The 22,760-nt window shown below is 35.8% G+C and overlaps 1 protein-coding gene across 7 annotated transcripts in view; it reads left to right on the forward strand.

The window, feature by feature from the left end:
* The window catches only part of FKTN (fukutin), an 85,151-nt gene that overhangs the window by 10,635 nt on the left and 51,756 nt on the right, over window positions 1–22,760 (forward strand). For 5 of the 7 annotated variants that reach the window (XM_036855809.1, XM_036855811.1, XM_036855810.1 and 2 more), the window contains exons 2-4: window positions 2,133–2,319; window positions 12,419–12,478; window positions 16,277–16,480. In XM_036855809.1, coding sequence (XP_036711704.1) covers window positions 2,215–2,319; window positions 12,419–12,478; window positions 16,277–16,480 — 369 coding nt within the window. In that variant the 5' untranslated portion in view covers window positions 2,133–2,214. Of the gene's footprint in view, window positions 1–2,132; window positions 2,320–12,418; window positions 12,479–14,044; window positions 14,118–16,276; window positions 16,481–22,760 lie in introns of those variants that run through there. The other 2 variants (XM_036855812.1, XM_036855813.1) reach the window with 2 other exon arrangements.

Below are 22,760 nucleotides of genomic sequence, written 5' to 3' on the forward strand. Positions count from 1 at the left end.
CAGGGGACACAGGTTCAAGCCCTGGTCTGGGAAGATCCCACATGCTGTGGAGCAACTAAGCCCGTGCACCACAACTACTGAGCCTGCGCTCTAGAGCCCACGAGCCACAACTACTGAGCCTGTGAGCCACAGCTACTGAAGCCCACATGCCTAGAGCCCGTGCTCCACAACAAGAGAAGCCACCACAATGAGAAGCCCATGCACTGCAATGAAGAGTAGCCCCAGCTCGCTGCAACTAGAGAAAGCCCGCGCTCAGCAACGAAGACCCAACACAGCCAAAAATAAAAATAAATAAATAAAGAGTCAATGGGAACATCGAGGAGTGGTCCCTTATAAAAAAAAATAATAATAAAACGCCACATAAGAGGCAAAAAGGAGACTTAACACTGTTGAAAACTCAGTAAGGGACATGACGACAGGCTCTTGAAAGTTGAGCAAAGTGAAATGGGAGTGAAAGGAGATGAAACACGTGATTAATTGTAGTTCTGGAAATAGAGAACAACATTAGAACAGAAAAGTATTCAAACATATAACTTAAGAAAACTTGCCGCAGAGAAAGAAATCTTGATTCTACAGATTGAAGGTGCACATAATGAAGAAAAACTAATATACAGTCATTAACATCATAACCTAGTTTTTAAAAAATTGGATTGCAAAGATAAGGAATGTGTTCTTTGCTCATCCCATTAAAAAGATCAGCTTATCTATAGGGGAGTGCCAGGGGAAGGATCAGATATTGTCAAGGGAGTATTTAGCATTGCAGGACAGTGGTACAAATTCTATAAGTCATCAGAGGAAAGAAAGTGTGATCTCAAAGCCAAACTATTAGTTGACACCCTTTTTTTGTTGTTTTTTCATAAATTTATTTATTTATTTATTTTTGGCTGCATTGGGTCTTCATTACTGTGCGTGGGCTTTCTCTAGTTGTGACCAGAGGGGGCTACTCTTCGTTGCGGTGCACGGGCTTCTCATTACAGTGGCTTCTTTTGTTGCGGAGCACAGGCTCTAGGCGCACGGGCTCAGTAGTTGCGGCTCACGGGCTCTAGAGCGCAGGCTCAGTAGTTGTGGCACATGGGCTTAGTTGCTCTGTGGCATGTGGGATCTTCCCAGACCAGGGCTCGAACCTGTGTCCCCTGCACTGGCAGGTGGATTCTTAACCACTGCGCCACCAGGGAAACCCGACACCCGTTTTTGAACAATGCAGGAACTCAAGGTAAATAGTGCCCACAAGTCCTAAGGAGAAGATGAATACCAGCCATCCAGTAGCTGAACAGAGATGATACAGCAAAAGGATTGGCAGGGAATATAGTAGGAATAAGACTGAAAAAGCTGTGAGATTTGTATTGCAGAATGCGATAGAACGATAGCAAAGTAAACTAATAAAAGTCAGGATTGAAAGAGGAGAGATGCAGAAGGTAGATTTTCTCTTATTTTTTAGCTGGAGAACTAAAGACATACAAAGTTTAGACATCAAGTAATAGAGGTGTTAGTATATTTAAAGGAATAAAGATAAACATTTGAAGAACTGAATTTAATATGTTTGACCAAAATCAAACAGTGGAGAGGAGGTAAGAAGAAGTAGAACTATATTAAATTTCTTGTTCTAAAGAAATAGTCAGATGGGACCAAAGATGAAAGAACAAAAATTTTTATCATGGCTTTTTTTACACTTGCAGAAAACTGAAAATGTATATGGGATATTTATAAAAACTGACCACATCCTACATAACAAAAGACAAAGAGCTATTACACAGATGATGTTCCTTGACCAAAAACTTAATTTTTTTCTATGGAAGGTGGTTCTTAGTATGTTCAGCAGCATCAGCATTGCCTGGGAACTCATTAGAAATGCAAATTCAGAGGGCTCACCCCAGTTCTATTGAATCAGAAACCCTTGGGTCAGTTTTTATAGATATCCCATTAATGTTTTTTGTTATTTGCAACTGTAAAGAATGCTATGATAAACTTTTTTGTTCTTTCAAGTGTGGTCTCATATTTGATTATTTCTTTAGGATAGGAAATTACCAAATCAAAGAAGGTTCTGTTGAACTTTAGATAACTTTTCCTTGGTTAATAAAGGTGAAAATTAAATACAGGTTTTTGTCTCTTTAGAAATATCTTTTTGTTCACAGAAAACAAGATTATCTTCTTACCCAAAAAGATGAAACCAGCTGGGTTACTTTCAAAAGACAACCAAGTGAGCACCGCAGACTAATGAGTAGGATCAATAAGAACGTGATTTTGGCGCTTTTAACTTTGACAAGTTCTGCATTTCTGCTGTTTCAGTTGTACTACTACAAGCACTATTTATCAGCAAAGGTAATTTTTTTCTTCCTTTCTCATTATTAGACTTCATTTTAGCTGTATATTTTCCTAACATACTTCCCTTTTGCAGTACATAAAATTAATCACAGTTTTTAAAATCCTTGCAGAAATAGTTCTTTGAGATTCTCATCCTCGTGAGTGTGGCAAGCAATTCAAAATTACAGTTAAATGTTATTGTAATAACACGCTAAAAGTCAGAGCTGCCACGTTTCAGTGATGTTGAAATTTTCTGATAGAGTTATGTGAAAATTGTTATTTTTCCAAACAGATCATCACTCATTGGAAAGAATTCAATGATAAATAATTTTGATAAAATATTAGAATTAGTTTATTTTAGTACAGAGTATATTTTAATATAGTGTCTAACAGGGAAGTGTAGCATTATAACTTACCTTTATTATAAATCTATAGGTATAAAGATGTAGAGACAATAATTTGGAATCTGATAGCTTCTGAAGATCATACAGAAGTCCAGATAAGAAATTCCAAAGTTGAGAAGGTATTGCTGAATTGTGAAAAGTTGCCAAACTCTCCCACTGGGGTTAATTATAATAATAGCTACAATTATTGAGAATTGTGCTAGATACTGTCTGTGCTTAATTTAACCCTAAAAACATTTTGGGGGGGGGAATATGTTTTTTGTTTGTATCGTCATTTGATAGTTAGAACTATTCTTCAGAACCAGTTACTTCCCTTTCCCTCCCAAAGGGTAGGATACTTCCCTGCGCTAGTTAAGCTTGACCATGAGACTTACTTTGGCTTGTGGAATGTTATAGACATTTGCAGAGATTTCAAATGGGCTCGTATGATGTGACTTGCCCTTTGTGCTCCCCTGACCTGCCAGGAGAAGAGTGTGCCCTGGGTAGATGCTGACCTCCAGCCTGAGCCCTGAATTAGATGTATGGAGCAGACCAAACATAGCTGCCCAGCTGACTCATACATCTATGAGGGAGAAAACAAATGCTTAAGCCTTTAAGATTGAGAGAGGTTTATTATGCAGCATTATTACATGAGGTTCCTAGACCTCATTTTACAAATATGAAAACCAAAACTCTGACAGAGATGTTAGATAACCTACCCCACTTAACCCAGTTTCTAACATGCAGGCCTGACAGGTATACCTAACTGCATTCTTTCCAGGCTATATTATTTTTAAAATAATTGACAAGTACTGAGGCTACCAGCTGTCTTGGCTGTTGATCCAGTGAATGTCTTTGTGTTTCATCTTCAACCCTTTGCTGATTATTTTCTTAGGATAAAGTCCTAGAGTGGAATTTCTGGGTCTAAGATGTACATTCTAGATTTTGTTACATATTGCAAAGTCACCTTTCCTAAGGATAAGTAGTGTGCCTGATTTCCTATACCCTTTCCAAATATGGGAATAATAACAACAATAACAATAATTATGGCATCTGTGTCATGCTTTTGAGATGCTTTTGGCTAATAGTAGCTTAAACAAATAGAGGGTTATTTGTCTCTTATACCTTTCAGTCCAGAGCTTCCAAAATTCTCTTGACATTTCCCTGGTGCTACAGTCCAGGCTGGAGGAGGAAATAGTGCATTCTAGGAGGCTTCTTCTTTTGTGACATGGCCAGCAGATTCCCAGCTGTAAGAAAATCTGGGAAAGCAAGATTTTACTATTAGTGTTAATGCTGTTGTTAGTTAGGTTTTCCAGACTTTATAATAGAGATCGCAAAGGAGAAGGGGTTTGGGAGTGGGTGTTAGGTCAACTTACCTATCGTGTCTGCCATAGCAGTTACATTTTTTTGGTGTGCTTATAGGCTAGGCACTATGCTAAGCACTTTACATATATTTAATTCTTACAACGACAAATTGAGTAGATCCTGTTGTCCTCATTTTCCCAGCGGAAAAAACTGAGGTTTAGAGAAACTTACTAAATTTGTCCAGTGTCACACAATTATTAAGTGAGGGAGATAGAATTTAAACCTGAGGAGTCTACCCCAAGAGCCCTTGTTCTTTATATTTCTGGTATTTTTGATGTTCAAAAGCCGAAAGATATTAAACTCCATTAGAGGCCATTTCTTTCTAATAAGGTTAAACATCTTTCCATATGCTTTTTGGTTCTTTTTATTTCTTGATTATAATTTCTTTTTATTCCGATCTGCATATTTTTCTGATGTTGTTGACTTTTTCTGTAGCTGTTCTTTATAGTTTTAAGGATATTAAGCATTTACCATATATATTTCACATATTTTCCCCAGTTTATTAATTTGCCTTTTACCTTTATATTCACAATGTACCCCCTTAATACACTAGTGTTCTATTTAATTTCTAAGTAGACAGGTATCAAGATCTTTCTCCCTTAGTGCATCTGGTTTTTATGTCATAAGTAGCCCAAGATTGTGCAAATATTCACCTGTATTTTCATCAGATACTATTTTATGTTTAAATTTTTATACAAAATATAATTTATTTTAGTATGAGGTATGAGTTAGATATTTAATTTACAGTTTTACCCAAATGGTTAATCAGCTGTCCCAATGTCACTTATTGAATGACTTCATTAATTTAAAAATCCCATCTTAATTATATGTTAAATTCATGTAAATAACTCCTGTCTTGACCTTCTTCCTTGGGAAGCAATGTGGCATAGTTGTTAAGAGCATGATCTCCAGCCTAGGATTAAACCTCATCTATCCTGCTTATTAGCTGTGGGATCTTGGGTAAATTACTTGACTTCTGTTACTTGACCTCTACTTCCTCATCTACGGAATTGGGACAGTAACAGTACCACCTATGAGACTTGTGAAACTTATATGAATTAATATACATAAAGCATTTGGAACAGTACAAGTCACATAGAAAGAGATCAGTACATATTAGCTATTATTTTTATTATTATTATCTTCAATTTTCTAATGAAAAATAGTATTTGTTGTATTGAGTCCATGGCATACAAACTGCTTTAGTAATAAGTGCCATATTCTTTAAACAAAATAGAATATTTTGAACAAAATAAAGCGTTAAATTAAATAAAGTTCAGTTAACCTTTATATACTATTAAATTTGTGAAATTTGCATTATCTGTACTAGAGTTCTTGTTTTTTATGTTTAATTTTAATCATAGGTGGAAATTACAACATCTAAGTTCTAAATACCAAAGGTTATTTTTATTTTCTTGAAGAATATGGAAATTATATTAAGCTATTCCTAGGCAAGTAATTTTACATTCTTTAAGATGGAATTTTAAAACTTACTCATTAATTCAGAAACTTTTATTTAAAAGTCATGTGTTGGGCATTTTGCTAAGGTGATAAACAGTGATTGGGAAGTGGTCGCTTTCCTCTCTATATTTATAATTTAATTGGGGACAGATGCTAATGGGACAGTAAATGTTTCCTATATATCATTAATGTGAAGGTAAGATACTCTGTAAGGAATACAAGTAGTTTCTCTATACTAACAGGAAAAAAAAAGCTTTATTTAAAAATAGGGTTAGACTAACTGCTGAAGCTACCAACTTTTAAAAATTTTTTAGTTTTGTTGTGGAAAAACTTTTAACTTTTGGCTTTTTATTAAACTTCAAGATTTTACTTACATACAATGTTTTTGAACTCAAACTTTAAGGAAGTACAGATGCATCCTCAGTAATCTAATACAGATTGTCCTGACATAGGAGGAGAACCCAGAATTTTGTGAACTTTGTTTATTGATCGTATCTGAATTGTATTCCTCATTTGTTCAGTGAACAAAATTTTGGGGGGATAATCGTAGATAAATAAAGTTCACACGAAAATGATTTTTAGTTCAATCAAATTTGTTTGATTTGGCAAAAGAGTACATAATAGTAGCTTTGATCAATACTAACTAATAGGTCAGAATCATCAACATAAAAACCTTGATTCTAGGTCATCCTTGAACTTTGAGGTGATTTAGAGAGACCCTTGAAATTATGTATTAGAACTAGGGCAGGGATGAAAAATGGGTTTTATCTTTGACCCCCAACCCATATCTAGTGTAGTAAATGTTTAGGACTACAGAGTTTTTCAGGCTCTTCAATAGAGAGAAATACAATATCTATCATTGGTTAGGGAAGAAGGGCTATTTGCTTTCTTGGAGTTAAGGAGGACTACTTCTGTCTATCTATTTCTTGGGCCTCACCATGGAATTCCTTTTGACCCTAGCTGGTTATGCAAGTTTAGTCTTTCAGTGATCTCCTAAATGAGGTCTGAATAATCCAGTTATCTGATAGCATTGAAGATAGGAACTAACAGATTATATCTGTTGGGTCTGGTAAAATTCCATTGATGGATAGAGTTCACTCTTCAGATTCCATAACAACCATCCAAGTCTTTGAAATACAAACTCTTCCAGTCCTTCAAAGGAAAGGACTTGTCTCTAGCACCCTCTAGGGAATGTCAGTTGTTCATTGTTTTTTACTGAGTCTAACAGGATAGTGTGATTATGATTCTGTGTTGCTCATTCAGTCTGTATTTCTTGACTATGTGTTACATAAAGGGCACTTGGTAGGAATACAGAGACAAATAGAACACAGGTCCTAATCTCAAGGAACTCAAAATTTGATAGAAGTGGTAACAGCAGTAATTCTTGAGTTTTGGGCCTAGATAGTCCTGAGTTTGAACCCTCATTCAGTTGTTTGGCTGAGCCTGCACTCTAGAGCCCATGAGCCACAACTACTGAGCCCATGTGCCACAACTACTGAACCCAGCACGCCTAGAGCCCGTGCTGCACAAGAGAAGCCACCACAGTGAGAAGCCCACGCACTGCAACGAAAGAGTAGCCCCCGCTCGCTGCAACTAGTGAAAGCCTGCGCACAGCAACGAAGACCCAACGCGGCCAAAAATTAAAAAAAAAAATAAAATAAAAATAAAAAATAAAATAAATAAAAGAATACATTTTAAAAAAAAGATTGCTAAGTTCAGTTCCTAAAGCTTGTGTCTTCACTCATAGGGCTATTCCAACATGTAAATACAAGTATGTTCAAACAAAATACTATAACATTGATAAGAAGATATGAAATGAGATAGCTTTAAGGAGTTCTGCATCCCAATTGAAAGTCATAAAATATTGATGCCTCAGTGGAAAGAAGACAAAGCCAATGAACCATGTTTGTGTAAAGCACTGAGTGAACCAAACCTTGATGATGTTCTTGACTTACAACCGTAAGCTGCACCGCTGCCTGTAGTAATCAGTTATTCTTATTACCTAGAAGGCCACTTACAGTGTTCTGTGCTGTGACATCGTTCTTTGCATTATACTTAGTAACCTGTGTGTGTTTGGTTAGAAGGCAGGGGAAGGAGTTGAAAGGGGAATTTGGATTTCAAATTTGGCAGTAGTCATTCACAGTGAACAATTTCATAATCCATTATTAGAAATGGAAATTAATCTTATAACCATTTAGATCATGTGTAACAGGTTTTTGAAGTGTTTTCAGTTCATCAGTTACTGAAGCATGATTTTTCTTAGATCTTCTTTGACTTCTGGCTAGTTCCATTTTGTTCTGAAGGCTAATGTCTAGGTCATTGCTGAGAAAGAATATCATGCTTGATAGTCTGATCTAGTATGGTAAACTTTGATAAATGCTACTGTTCCCCCTTCCCATCCTTCCCCCCACCCCGCCACTCCTGCCATTATCCAGGAGAGATGTGAAAGAATTTCTTTCATTAGAATGAAAGGATATTTAAATTTTTTTTTCGTTTATTCCCAGACTTTAGGCTGTATAAGTTTCTGGCCAAGCAGCTTTGATTATTAAGAAACACCGCTTTCCCACCAGTTATTGAAGACTTAACAAAATTTCTTTAAAGTATTACCATTAGGTCCAATAGGCATGGTTAATTATCATGCTGAATTAAGAATTGTTTTTTGGTGTCTGTAAGAAACTGATTGTTGGCTACTATCTTTAAAAAATGACAGGATCATTTAAATCTTTACTTCTGTTTCCTGAATGCTTTTTCTTTGATGGCATATCTTAATTTGATTCATTTATCAGTGGAGTTCAGTAGCCACCAGACTGTTTCTACCAGTCCTATTTGGGATCTGAGTCTATCTCTCCATTCATTTATTCATTTCACTTAAGTTTTCAACACAAATATCTCATAGGTAGTGTTTCAGAATATCTTTAGACATTTTTAACCTCTTGACTTTTACCCTATGGCTTTTCTTTTAGAACATTCAGTCATTCATTTGTCAAGTATTTGTTGAGGGTTTACTATGTGCTAAGCACAGTACTAGGCTATGAGACAAAATGATGAATCAAGTGCAGTCCTTGCTGCCTAGGAACCCACAAATTGGGGGAGTTTGGGGTTGAAGGGGAAAGGGGAAAAGAAATATATAGAGACATATAAACAAATGGCATCAATATGATATATTACTTCTTCAAATCACACATCATAAAACACTGTTCTGCCTACTTTACTACTTATAGCTTAAGAACTCTTCTTTATCTCTACCCTTTGTAATGCTCTTCTGGCAAAAATAACAGCCGTCAGAGTTATTTTTCTTAAATACAGATCTGATCAAGTTATTCTCTGCATAAAATACCTATGGAATAAGATCCCAACTTCTTACCATGGTGTGGTGGATAGTCTCTGTTTGCCTCTCCAGGTCCTCTCCTCGCCATACTCTGTGCCTTGGGAGGTTGACCTCTGTGGACTACATTAGCTGAGCTCCCTTGCTCTTTATTTTCTGTTTGGGTTCAGCCAATGGGAAGCATCAGCTGGAGACTGGAGACCAGAAGGAAAGAGGCCAGGTTATTTATTCTCTTGGTTCTCCATTTGTAGGGTCATTGGTTGATAGTGACTGCATTCCTCCTATACAGCAAAGTTGTAGCCACTGCATACCATTAACTGTTCCTTCCGAGGTGGATTAACCATTAAGATAATGAAATTTAAACTGCAGCTCCCCTCACTTCCAAGGCTCTTGGAGGAGCCTTAGGAATATGTTACAAAACTCTGTATTTTTGTAAAGTTTGCAATAGATAATTTTTTGCATTTTTTTTTTCTGAAAAAGGACCACCAAAATTGTATAATCTTCAAGCTCTATAAAACTGGATCCTCTTATGTCCCTATCCTTGACTCTTTGAGCTTAGATAAGTGCAAAGTTTTCAGGGAATGAGGAACTGCTGAATAACCTGTTTGGGAAGGTTATGATTAAATATTTCATGGATAAAATAATATTTTGGGTTGGTCTTATAGGATGAGTAGGAGTTCTCCATGTAAAGAAGGATGGGAGGGCCATTACAAATAGAGGAAACAGCCTATGTAAAGGGAATGAGCTATGTGTATGTTTAGAAGAGGAGTACACTAAGTAGAGACCAAAGGAAGCACAAAGGTCCTGAGGCAGGAACTTGCCTGGCAGTTTTGAAAACAGCAGAGAGATCACTGTGGCTGTAGAGGAGTGAGAGAGGAGAATAGTAGGTAAGGTCAGAGAGTTCTATATTTTTTATGGCCTTGTAAGCCATTATAAAGGCTTTGGCTTTTATTCTGAATGAGATTGGGGACTCTAGGAAGGTTTTGAGATGAAATGTGACACGATCTGACATTTTTTAATAAAAAGAAGTAGTGCAGATGCTCTGTTGAGAACAGATTGTAGGGGCAAGGGCTGAAACAGACCAGTTAGAAGGTTTTCTAGTAATTTACATGAGATGATGATGGCTTGGACACAGGAGCTAGTGGTGGAGTTTGTGAGAAATGGAAAGCAGAGTTATCAGGATTTGTTGATGGGCTAGATGTGGGGTATGAAAGACAGAAAAGAGTCAGGGATATGCTAGGTCTTTTTTTGTGTGTGTGGCTGTGTTGGGTTTTTGTTGTTGTGCGCGGGCTTCCTCTAGTGGTGGTGAGTGGGGGGCTACTCTTCTTTGCGGTGCACAGTCTTCTCATTGTTGTGGCTTCTCTTGTTGCAGAGCATGGGCTCTAGGCACGCGGGCTTCAGTAGTTGTGGCACGCGGGCTCAGTAGTTGTGGCTCATGGGCTCTAGAGCGCAGGCTCAGTAGTTGTGGCACATGGGCTTAGTTGCTCTGCGACCTATGGGATCTTCCCGGGCCAGGGATCGAACCTGTGTCCTCTGCATTGGCAGGTGGATTCTTAACCCACTGTGCCACAAGGGAAGTCCTGGCCTTTTATTTCTGAAGAGAAGTCAAGACGGGTTTTTTGTTTTAATTATTTAAGATAGGAAAAATAATATCATATTTGTATACTGATGGAAGTGATCCAACAGAGAAAACAAATTAAACAACTCAGAAATTTAGTCTTATCTACTAATGTAGGGCTATGGTGAGCAACAAGTGGCTATATTATAGAATTTGCAATCTTTTTTCAAGGATGAGGATCGCAAAGCTGCCTCTGATGTTGTTTTGTAAATATCCTTGGTATATTTTCTTTTTAAAAAATTAATTTATTATTCAAATATAGTTGATTTACAGTATTATATTTCAGGTGTACAACATAGTGATTCAATATTTTTATAGATTATACTCCATTTAAAGTTGTTATAAAATATTGGCAATATTTCCCTGTGCTGTACAATATATCTTCATAACTCATTTATTTTATACATAGTAGTTTGTGCTTCTTAATCCTCTACCTGTATCTTGCCCCTCCCCACTTCCCTCTCCCTACTGCTAACGACTAGTTTGTTCTTTATGAGTCTGTTTATGTTTTGTCATATTCATTCATTATTTTTTAGATTCCACATATAAATGATATCATATAGTATTTGACTTTCTCTGTCTGACTTATTTCACTAAGCATAATACCCTCTAGGTTCATCCATACTACAAATGGCAGGATTCCCTTTTTATGGCTGAGTAGTATTCCTGTGTGTGTGTGTGTGTGTGTGTGTGTGTGTGTGTGTATGCGCCACATCATCTTTTTCCATTCATCTGTTGATGGGCACTTAGGTTGCTTCCAAATCTTGGCTATTGTAAGTAATGCTGCTATGAACATTGGGATGTATGTATCTTTTCGAATAAGTGTTTTCATTTTCTTCGGACATATAACCAGGAGTGCTCTTGCTGAATCCTAGAGAAATATTCCTTGGTGTTAAAATGTTATTGTTTAAGTTGCAGAGCTTGTGAGGAGAGACCAGTTCTGGTTCTACCTTAATCACTCAGTATATCTTTCTTACTTCCTTCCCTCCAATTAGCAAACTGTTATTAAGCATTTTACTAGTTGTCAAGCACTATGCTAGATACTGGTGATACAAAGGTGGATTGGATTTGGTCCCTGCCCTTGAGTTTACAGTTTAATGGAGAAATGAGTCTCCTGTTTAGGAACTTGGAGCACACTTCATTTTCAGGGTGAGGACATTCTTACTGCTTTTCAAAATCCTTCCATCTAACAGATAAAGAGCACATTCAAGGCATAAGAAACTTCTTTGAGCTTGAAACATTCTTCCTCTTGTCTCTAGACCATCAGACATTCTTTCTCCTGTGACTTTCAAAGTGTTTTGGTGATTAACAGATGAAAAACTGATAATGCTTTTTTCCTTCTAATTCTCTAGGCCTGAATGTTTTAAAAAATATTCTTTAAAAAATAACTCAACATTTGCAAGTATGATGTATGTTATGAAAAGTGTGGGCATTGGAGCTCTCTGTGGAACAGAAATAATAATGCCTACTTTGCAGGATAGTTATGCGAGATAGATGAGAATACATAATTCATATGTGGAAGTACACTTAGGAGCTGCTCAGTAATTATTATTATACTTCCTTATCACTTTGCCAAGGTCTGCAAACATAAACTCAGTGTGTGGAGGTAAGCTGAAGTTAGGGATATGGAGCTAAATGGATAAACACTAATTCTAAAGAGATAGCAAAGAGTTTACTATTCATTGATGGAAATTAATCGGTTCAGAGATGTTGACCATATTTATTTAATTAAGTGATGGCACTTAATTAAATTATAGCAATCTGTCAGTGTTTTCCATCTTGGGTAGTTGTATTATATAATTGTAGAATTCTTAGCTCATGACTGTATGAAAATAGGTATTTAGATAATGCTTTTTAATGATTATGAACCAGTTATATAGGCTGAATCTCATACCTACCCTAAATGTAACGTTACATGCTGGGCTTTGAATTTACTACAATTTTTTTTTTTTTTAATCTTCCTAGAATGGAGCTGGTTTATCAAAATCCAAAGGAAGCCGAATTGGATTTGATGGCACACAGTGGGTATGTATGATAATCAAGAAATTCCTCAATTGCCGTGTTCATTTAGTTCATTCATTTATATACTTAATAAGTATTTGTTGAATGATGACAATGATAATAGCTAGCTTTGTGAAAACAGGTAGTAGGTGATAGAAAGGAAGAGGCAGACCCTGTGCCAAGTGCTTTACATGCAGTATCTCATTTAGTCCTTATGCAAACTTTAAGAAGTCAGTACATATGTTTATGCTCAATTCACTTAGAAAGATTAAGGTGGTTGGCTAATAAGTGGCTGAGTCCAGATTCTAACTGCTTGCCTCCAAAATCCTCATTCACTGAGCTGTGGTGCTTCCCCAAGTGAATAAATATGTGAATCAGAATTGAACCAAGAATAAAGGTAAATAGGAGTACCTATTTACCTAGTAAATTTACCTAGTAAATAGGAGTTTAGGAGTAAAAATCTATTCAACATGTTTTCTGTTTTTTTGGCTGTGCCGCAGGGCTTGTGGGATCTTAGTTCCCCAACCAGGTATCGAACCCGAGCCCCCCTGCAGTGGAAGCACAGAGTCCTAACCACTGGACCACCAGGGAATCCCATGTTTTCTTTTTAAGATAAGGAAAACTAACAATATGTACAATAAATCCCTGTTTCACAGCCTGTACATTTATAAAATTTATAAAATATATTTTCTTACTTTTTTCTAATCAAATTTAGAATGAAAAACAATGCTAAAAAATTATATTTATCCTGTTAGCATACATATTGGATATGACTAGTTATTTCTTGTGGATTCACTTCAATCTTTGGCTTCTCTTTAACCAGAGACGTGAGAGGCTTTAGATTAGAAGTGAGTTTTCAAATCACCAAGCAGCTATAAAGTAGTGATAATTTTAGATCATTGCTGATACCAATTGGATTTGAACTATTGTTTAAAAAGTAAAGTCTGGGATATCCTATATCAGGCTCCTCAACTATCAGGTCTAGAAGTATCAATGTAAACTTTTAATTTATTAAAAGTAGCAGTTTTGCTTTGTGAACTTAGGGTAGTCTGAGGGGAAAGGGAAGCCCTATCTTTTTCATTCAGGGAATGACCCTTGAGGTGGGAGAAAATAACAGATTTTTTTTAAAGGGTTGACTTCCAAGATAAATGAGCAAAAAATTACGGAGCAGCTTACTACACTCAGTGAGTTCTCTTTGTTAATTACATTGCAGGGTTCTGAAAATCACTCCATATAATATTTGCAAAGTCATAGGGAAGGGAGAAGTAGTACTAAAATACTTTTGTTCTAATATTTTAGAAGGAACAAAAAAGTGAATTGTGATCAGTAGATGTGATACTGAACCCTGATAAAATCCTAGAATGAGTTATTAAACAGATAAGTTGAGGGGCTTAGAAGAGAAAATATGATGATTATTAGGAACTAGCCTTTCACTAAGAACATGTCCTGCCAAGCCCTTGTAGAAGAATGGACTGTTATAGTCTCATTGTATCCTTTTTTCAACAAGACGTTTTTCTTTCTTGTAAACAAAATGAATTACTGAAGGTCAGATGATAATAGTCATGTTGATTAAGAATTAATTGGATTTAGAGTCAATTGGACATCTATGTCCTGGGAACCTTGATGATTGCATTGATAACAACCTGGAAGGCATATTTAGAAGGTGAGTTGTAGAATCTCTCCTTGACCCTGCCCTAATCTATATTTATATTAATAATCATAATGAAGCTGTGTGTTCATCAAGCTGAAAGAGATTCATTAAACCAACACCAAGCTGAAAGAGATTCATTCAACAAACATTTATTAAGCACCTTATATGTACTAGTATCTGTCATCTCATCATCTTTCTTCCAAAACCCTTTCTTCCTCTTTTATTCCACAGAAAGTAATAGCCATGAAAGAAAAAAATTTTGATAAATTAGACTCTCAAAATTTAAAACTTCTGCTCATCAAAAGCCACCGTTAAGAAAATGAATAGCTAATGCCACAGATTATAAAATATTTGCAAAACATATATGTGATGAAAGATTGATATCAAGGATAAATGAAGAACTACAATTCAGTAATAGACTTTTTTGTTCATAATCTTTATCAAATTCAACAAGTGTTGTATTCCTGATTTGCTAAGAGGTTTTAATCATAAATAGATATTGAATTTTGTCAAATACTTTTTTGTGTTGAAATTATCATAGAGTTTTTCCCCTTTATTCTGTTGATATGGTGAATTTTATTGATTAATTTTCAAATGCTGCCTTTCATTCCTGGCATAAACCCTACTTGGTCATGATATTTCCTTTTTTTTGGTCCTTTTTTAAAAAACTACAGGAATTGATTTTTTAGTATCTTGTTAAGTATTATTGCATCTGTGTTCATGAGGGATGGTGGTGTATAATTTTCTTTTTTTGTAATGTCTTTGTCAGGTTTTGCTATTAGAATTACACTGGCCTCATAAAATGAGTTAGGAAGGATTTCCTCCTGCTCAGTTTTCTGAAAGAGTTTTTGTACACTGGTATTATTTCTTCTTAAAGCTTTGATAGAATTCACCAGTGAACCATCTGAGTCTATAGAGTTTTTTCTTGTTGTTGTTTTGATGGCAGGTTTTTTGTTTTAAATACATAACAAATTCAGTTTTGTTAATAGTTATAGGGCAAGTCAGATTTCCCGTTTCATCGTGTGGTAGTTTTCTTAATCATGTTTTAAAAGAAATTTGTCCATTTCATCTGTTATTGAATTTTGGGGCAGAATTGTTTATTCTAACTTTTTACTTAGTTGGCTTTCCCACTAAGAGATGATAAACTCCTCTAGAATAGAGATTATTATATTCTTGGTATTTGCATAATACTCTACAGTAAAAACAAAGGATAAGAGACTGATTCCTGCGTTTATCTCATTTTTAAAATTTTTATAATTCTTGATACTCTAATCTATTTATTTATCTTGTATGTGTTTTTATAAGTTTCCTCAGATTTTGTAAATAAGAATTTATCCTTAATTCCCTGAAACATCTTTTTCTGATGGCATACGTCCCTTTGAAATCATTATTGCTTTCACTAAAGTAGGCTTTTAAGCAATAATGTATTACAGTTATTCTATTTATCTTGACTACTCTTAGGTATTATTTACTCCTAAGTGTGATTGTTGTTTCAATTCTAATTTTGAAATTTATTTTTTCAGTAGGGTGTTCTGCTTACTGCTCAACAGAATTATGTTTTTAAGTATTACAGTATTATTAGAAAATCAAACTGTAGATAGGAATGGTCAGGCAGGCGATGTATTTTAGTTTGTCTTTTGACTGGCAAGATTATTTAGCAGTATTTCAAATACGAAGGAAAGTGGCACATACAACTGATTTTTGGTTTCAGAAAGGTTGACATGACTGATTTTTAAAAACTGAAAAGGCTGGTATTTCCTGTCCCACTTTTGCTTGAAAAGATTTAGCTACTACCAAGGGAATAATTTGTAAGCCCAAAGTTCTCATTTCAGATACTACTTCCTCTATGAAGATTTTGTTATCCTTTTGATGTACAGTTAATTAGTAACTATTGTTCTGTACTTTATAATATGTTGCATATATTTTTACTACAGCATATTTTACATTGTGTTGTAAATATTTGTTCTTCTTCCTCAGTAGACTCTGTACTTCTTGAGAACAGGGACAATGTATTATTTATTTGTGGGGTTTTTTTTTAGCAAAATAATAAGCATGCAATCTACTGAGTAAGCAGACTAGATATCCTTATAAAATTAATGAATAAAAATTTAATAAGATAGATTATTGTATTGGTTTAGAAGAATTAAGGGGATTCTTTTCCTCTCAAACAGCGCACAGTTAAAAAATTTATTATGCTAACATCCAGTCAAAATGTACCTGTGTTCCTTATTGATCCTTTGATTCTGGAATTGATTAATAAAAACTTTGAACAAGTCAAGAATGCTTCTCATGGCTCCGCTTCAGAATGCAAGTTTTTCTGTGTTCCAAGAGACTTTACTGCATTTGCACTACAGTATCACCTATGGAAGAATGAGGTAAGATGATTTGCTTTCAGATAATGGAGTGTCTTTTACAAAACAGTATGGGATTAAACCAATTTAAACTGTAAAATATTTTAAAATTTTCATAAAGACTTTTATAAATTGTATCAGGAATACTTTCAGCAATAAGTAACAAAACACAATCGTGGCTTAAGCAAATAGGGGACTTATTTTTCTGATATAACAAGAGGTTAAAATGTTGGTGGCTGTTGGTATTAGTGGAGCTGTCCACTGAAGTCAGCATGTGCATCACTGAAATTCTTTCTGCATTTCTCTCATCCTCACAAGGTAGCTGTTGTAGCGCCAGGGTATCATAGTGACACTGTCTATTTTTTTTTTTTAATTACTAATACTGGTGTTTATTATCACCACAAAAAGATGAGAGTACCATTTTTTTGTACCTTTTTAAAAACTGACTTTTTTCAGCCATTGCATGAAGAGCCATCTTTTATGTCAAGTTATATACATGAATAGGCCAATTGTGTCTCATCCAAACTTTGTCCAAAATTTGGATGTCTAATCATTTTTTTTTTAATTTCTTATTAGTCATCAATTTTATACATATCAGTGTATACGTGTCAATCCCAATCACCCAATTCATCACACCACCACCCACACCACCCTGCTGCATTCCCCACTTGGTGTCCATACATTTGTTCTCTACATCTGTGTCTCAATTTCTGCCCTGCAAACTGGTTCTTCTGTACCGTTTTTCTAGGTTCCACATATATGTGTTAATACATGATATTTGCTTTTCTCTTTCGGACTTACTTCACTCTGTATGACAGTCTCTAGATCTATCCACGTCTCTACAATAGACTCAATTTCGTTCCTTTTTATGGCAGAGTAATATTCCACGGTATATATGTACCACATCTTCTTTATCCATTCGTCTGTCGATGGGCATTTAGGTTGCTTCCATGACCTGGCTATTGTAAATAGTGCTGCAAGGAACATTGGGGTGCATGTGTCTTTTTGAATTATGGTTTTCTCAGGGTATATGCCCAGTAGTGGGATTGCTGGATCATATGGTAATTCTATTTTTAGTTTTTTAAGGACCCTCCATACTGTTCTCTATAGTGGCTGTATCAATTTACATTCTCACCAACAGTGCAAGAGGGTTCCCTTTTCTCCACACCCTCTCCAGCATTTCTTGTTTGTAGATTTTCTGATGATGGCCATTCTAACTGGTGTGAGGTGATATCTCATTGTAGTTTTGATTTGCATTTCTCTAATAATTAGTGATGTTGAGTAGCTTTTCATGTGCTTCTTGGCCATCTGTATGTCTTCTTTGGAGAAATGTCTATTTAGGTCTTCTGCCCATTTTTTGATTGGGTTGTTTGTTTTTTTAATATTGAGCTGCATGAGCTGTTTATATATTTTGGAGTTTAATCCTTTCTCCGTTGATTCGTTTGCGAATATTGTCCCCCATTCTGAGGGTTGTCTTTTTGTCTTGTTTATGGTTTCCTTTGCTGTGCAAAAGCTTTTAAGTTTCATTATGTCCCATTTGTTTATTTTTGTTTTTATTTCCATTACTCTAGGAGCTGGGTCAAATAAGATCTTGCTGTGATTTATGTCATGGGGTGTTCTGCCTATGTTTTTCTCTAAGAGTTTTATAGTGTCTGGTCTTACATTTAGGTCTCTAATCCATTTTGAGTTTATTTTTGTGTATGGTGTTAGGGAGTGTTCTAATTTCATGCTTTTCCATGTAGCTGTCCAGTTTTCCCAGCACCACTTATTGAAGAGACTGTCTTTTCTGCATTGTATATCCTTGCCGCCTTTGTCATAGATTAGTTGACCATAGGTGCGTGAGTTTATCTCTGGGCTTTCTATCTTGTTCCATTGATCTATGTTTCTGTTTTTGTGCCAGTACCATATCGTCTTGATGACTGTAGATTTATAGTATAGTCTGAAGTCAGGAAGTCTGATTCTTCCAGCTCCGTTTTTTTCCCTCAAGACTGCTTTGGCTATTCGGGGTCTTTTGTGTCTCCATACAAATTTTAAGATTTTTTTGTTTTAGTTCCGTAAAAAATGCCATTGGTAATTTGATAAGGATTGCATTGAATCTGTAGGTTGCTTTGGGTAGTATAGGCATTTTCACAATATTGATTCTTCCAATCCAAGAACATGGTATATCTCTCCATCTGTTGGTATCATCTTTAATTTCTTTCATCAGTGTCTTATAGTTTTCTGCATACAGGTCTTTTATCTCCCTAGGTAGGTGTATTCCTAGGTATATTATTCTTCTTGTTGCAATGGTAAATGGGAGTGTTTCCTTAATTTCTCTTTCATATTTTTCATCATTAGTGTATAGGAATGCAAGAGATTTCTGTGCATTAATTTTGTATCCTGCTACTTTACCAAATTCATTGATTAGCTCTAGTAGTTTTCTGGAAACATCTTTAGGATTCTGTATGTATAGTATCATGTCATCTGCAAACAGTGACAGCTTTACTTCTTCTTTTCCAATTTGGATTCCTTTTATTTCTTTTTCTTCTCTGATTGCTGTGGCTAACACTTCCAAAACTATGTTGAATAATAGTGATGAGAGTGGGCAACCTTGTCTTGTTCCTGATCTTAGTGGAAATGGTTTCAGTTTTTCACCATTGAGGACAATGTTGGCTGTGGGTTTGTCATATATGGCCTTTATTATGTTGAGGAAAGTTCCCTCTATGCCTACTTTCTGCAGGGCTTTTATCATAAATGGGTGTTGAATTTTGTCAAAAGCTTTCTCTGCATCTATTGAGATGATCATATGGTTTTTCTCCTTCAGTTTGTTAATATGATGTATCACGTTGATTGATTTGCATATATTGAAGAATCCTTGCGTTCCTGGAATAAACCCCACTTGATCATGGTGTGTGATCCTTTTATTGTGTTGTTGGATTCTGTTTGCTAGTATTTTGTTGAGGATTTTTGCATCTATGTTCATCAGTGATATTGGCCTGTAGTTTTCTTTCTTTGTGACATCTTTGTCTGGTTTTGGTATCAGGGTGATGGTGGCCTCATAGAATGAGTTGGGGAGTGTTTCTCCCTCTGCAATATTTTGGAAGAGTTTGAGAAGGATAGGTGTTAGCTCTTCTCTAAATGTTTGATAGAATTTGCCTGTGAAGCCATCTGGTCCTGGGCTTTTGTTTGTTGGAAGATATTTAATCACAGTTTCAATTTCAGTGCTTGTGATTGGTCAGTTCATATTTTCTATTTCTTCCTGGTTCAGTCTCGGCAGGTTGTGCATTTCTAAGAATTTGTCCATTTCCTCCAGGTTGTCCATTTTATTGGCATAGAGTTGCTTGTAGTAGTCTCTTATGATGCTTTGTATTTCTGCAGTGTCAGTTGTTACTTCTCCTTTTTCATTTCTAATTTTATTGATTTGAGTCCTCTCCCTCTTTTTCTTGATGGGTTTGGCTAATAGTTTATGAATTTTGTTTATCTTCTCAAAGAACCAGCTTTTAGTTTTATTGGTCTTTGGTATTGTTTTCTTTGTTTCTATTTCATTTATTTCTGCTCTGCTCTTTATGATTTCTTTCCTTCTGCTAACTTTGGGTTTTGTTTGTTCTTCTTTCTCTAGTTCCTTTAGGTGTAAGGTTAAATTGTTTATTTGAGATTTTTCTTGTTTCTTGAGGTAGGCTTGTATAGCTATAAACTTCCCTCTTAGAACTGCTTTTGCTACATCCCATAGGTTTTGGATTATCGTGTTTTCATTGTCATTTGTCTCTAGGTATTTTTTGATTTCCTCTTTGATTTCTTCAGTGATCTCTTGGTTATTTAGTAACGCATTGTTTAACCTCCATGTGTTTGTGTTTTTTATGTTTTTTTCCGTGTAATTCATTTCTAATCTCATAGCGTTGTGGTCAGAAAAGATGCTTGATATGATTTCAGTTAAATTTACTGAGGCTTGATTTGTGACCCAAGATGTGATCTATCCTGGAGAATATTCCTTGCGCACTTGAGAAGAAAGTGTAATCTGCTGTTTTTGGATGGAATGTCCTATAAATATCAATTAAATCTATCTGGTCTGTTGTGTTATTTAAAGCTTCTGTTTCCTTATTTATTTTCATTCTGGATGATCTGTCCATTGGTGTAAGTGAGGTGTTAAAGTTCCCCACTATTATTGTGTTACTGTCGATTTCCTCGTGTATAGCTGTTAGCAGTTGCCTTATGTATTGAGGTGCTTCTATGTTGGGTGCATATATATTTATAATTGTTATATCTTCTTCTTGGATTGATCCCCTGGTCATTATGTAGTGTCCTTCCTTGTCTCTTGTAACATTCTTTATTTTAAAGTCTATTTTATCTGATATGAGTATTGCTACTCCAGCTTTCTTTTGATTTCCATTTGCATGGAATATCTTTTTCCATCCCCTCACTTTCAATGTGAATGTGTCCCTAGGTCTGAAGTGGGTCTCTTGTAGACAGCATATATATGGGTCTTATTTTTGTATCCATTCAGCAAACCTGTGTCTTTTGGTTGGAGCATTTAATCCATTCGTGTTTAGGGTAGTTATCGATATGTATGTTCCTATTACCATTTTCTTAATCGTTTTGGGTTTGTTTCTGTAGGTCCTTTTCTTCTCTTGTGTTTCCCACTTAGAGAAGTTCCTTTAGCATTCGTTGTAGAGCTGGTTTGGTGGTGCTGAATTCTCTAAGCTTTTTCTTGTCTGTAAAGCTTTTGATTTCTCCATTGAATCTGAATGAGATCCTTGCCAGGTAGAGTAATCTTGGTTGTAGGTTCTTCCCTTTCATCACTTTAAGTATATCATGCCACTCCCTTCTGGCTTGTAGAGTTTCTGCTGAGAAATCAACTGTTAACCTTATGGGAGTTCCCTTGTATGTTGTTTGTCGTTTTTCCCTTGCTGCTTTTAATAATTTTTCTTTGTCTTTAAGTTTTGCCAATTTGATTACTTATGTGTCTCGGCGTGTTTCTCCTTGGTTTTATCCTGTATGGGACTCTCTGTGCTTCCTGGACTTGGGTGGCTATTTCCTTTACCATGTTAGGGAAGTTTTCGACTATAATCTCTTCAAATATTTTCTCTGGTCCTTTCTCTCTCTCGTCTCCTTCTGGCACCCCTATAATGCGAATGTTGTTGCGTTTAATGTTGTCCCAGAGGTCTCTTAGGCTGTCTTCTTTATTCTGTTCTGCAGCAGTGAATTCCACCTTTCTGTCTTCCAGGTCACTTATCCGTTCTTCTGCCTCAGTTATTCTGCTATTGATTCCTTCTAGTGTAGTTTTCATTTCAGTTATTGTATTGTTCATCTCTGTTTGTTTGTTCTTTAATTCTTCTAGGTCTTTGTTAAACATTTCTTGCATCTTCTTGATCTTTGCCTCCATTCTTTTTCCGAGGTCCTGGATCATCTTCACTATCATTATTCTGAATTGTTTTCCTGGAAGGTTGCCTGTCTCCACTTCATTTAGTTGTTTTTCTGGAGTTTTATCTTGTTCCTTCATCGGGTGCATAGCCCTCTGCCTTTTCATCTTGTCTATCTTTCTGTGAATGTGGTTTTTGTTCCACAGGCTGCAGGATTGTCACTATCTATCTTTTGAAGGAAAATTTTTCTCAGGAGCTTCTGGTAAACTGCTTATAGCTCACTGTCTAGAACTATATTCATATGTCTCCGTGCTGTGAAGGAGGCTAAAAAAACGGGTATTTAGCATTTTCATCAGTGTAGGCAGGCAGGTAGGAAGGGATTTGGTGATGAATTTTCAGTATCTGCCACATAAGGTATACATGAGGGTAGTATTCCTCGTCTGTAGCACTATTCTTGATAGTTTGTAAGTGCATAGGACTTGTTTGATACTCGAGTGGAGTGCTTCTTAGGTGTATCCAAAAATTCAAACTTATATTTTCATCCTGTTTAAATGGTTACAAAGCAAAGGTTAGACGGTAGTCAAAAAAAAAAAAAAAAAGATCTCAACCAAACATGTCAAAAATTTGCTTACTTCTTTATTTGGAATACCTCTAACTTTTCAGTTTCACTATTTTTCATTCTGAGGAGTTATTCAAATAAGAGTAAGAAAATTAGCATCAGATTAAATGAGCTCAACTATTTAGTCAGCCACCCATGATAGATGTGCACTAGCTCTGCAGTGGATTGTTTTAGTTGTGTTGACCCCTGATAGGTGGGGCTTATGTTCCAGGGTGATGGTATGGTCTGGCAAAGCAGTATAAGCTGCATGTTTCCTTGATTGCCCAGACTCTTAGACAAGGTCTCAAGAGAGTGAGTTTTGACTTTTTTCTGCCTATGGTTCTTCCCAGGCAGTGATGCAGGTGATGAA

Source organism: Balaenoptera musculus, chromosome 6 (genome assembly GCF_009873245.2).
Source record: "Balaenoptera musculus isolate JJ_BM4_2016_0621 chromosome 6, mBalMus1.pri.v3, whole genome shotgun sequence".
NCBI classification, from domain to species: domain Eukaryota; kingdom Metazoa; phylum Chordata; class Mammalia; order Artiodactyla; family Balaenopteridae; genus Balaenoptera; species Balaenoptera musculus.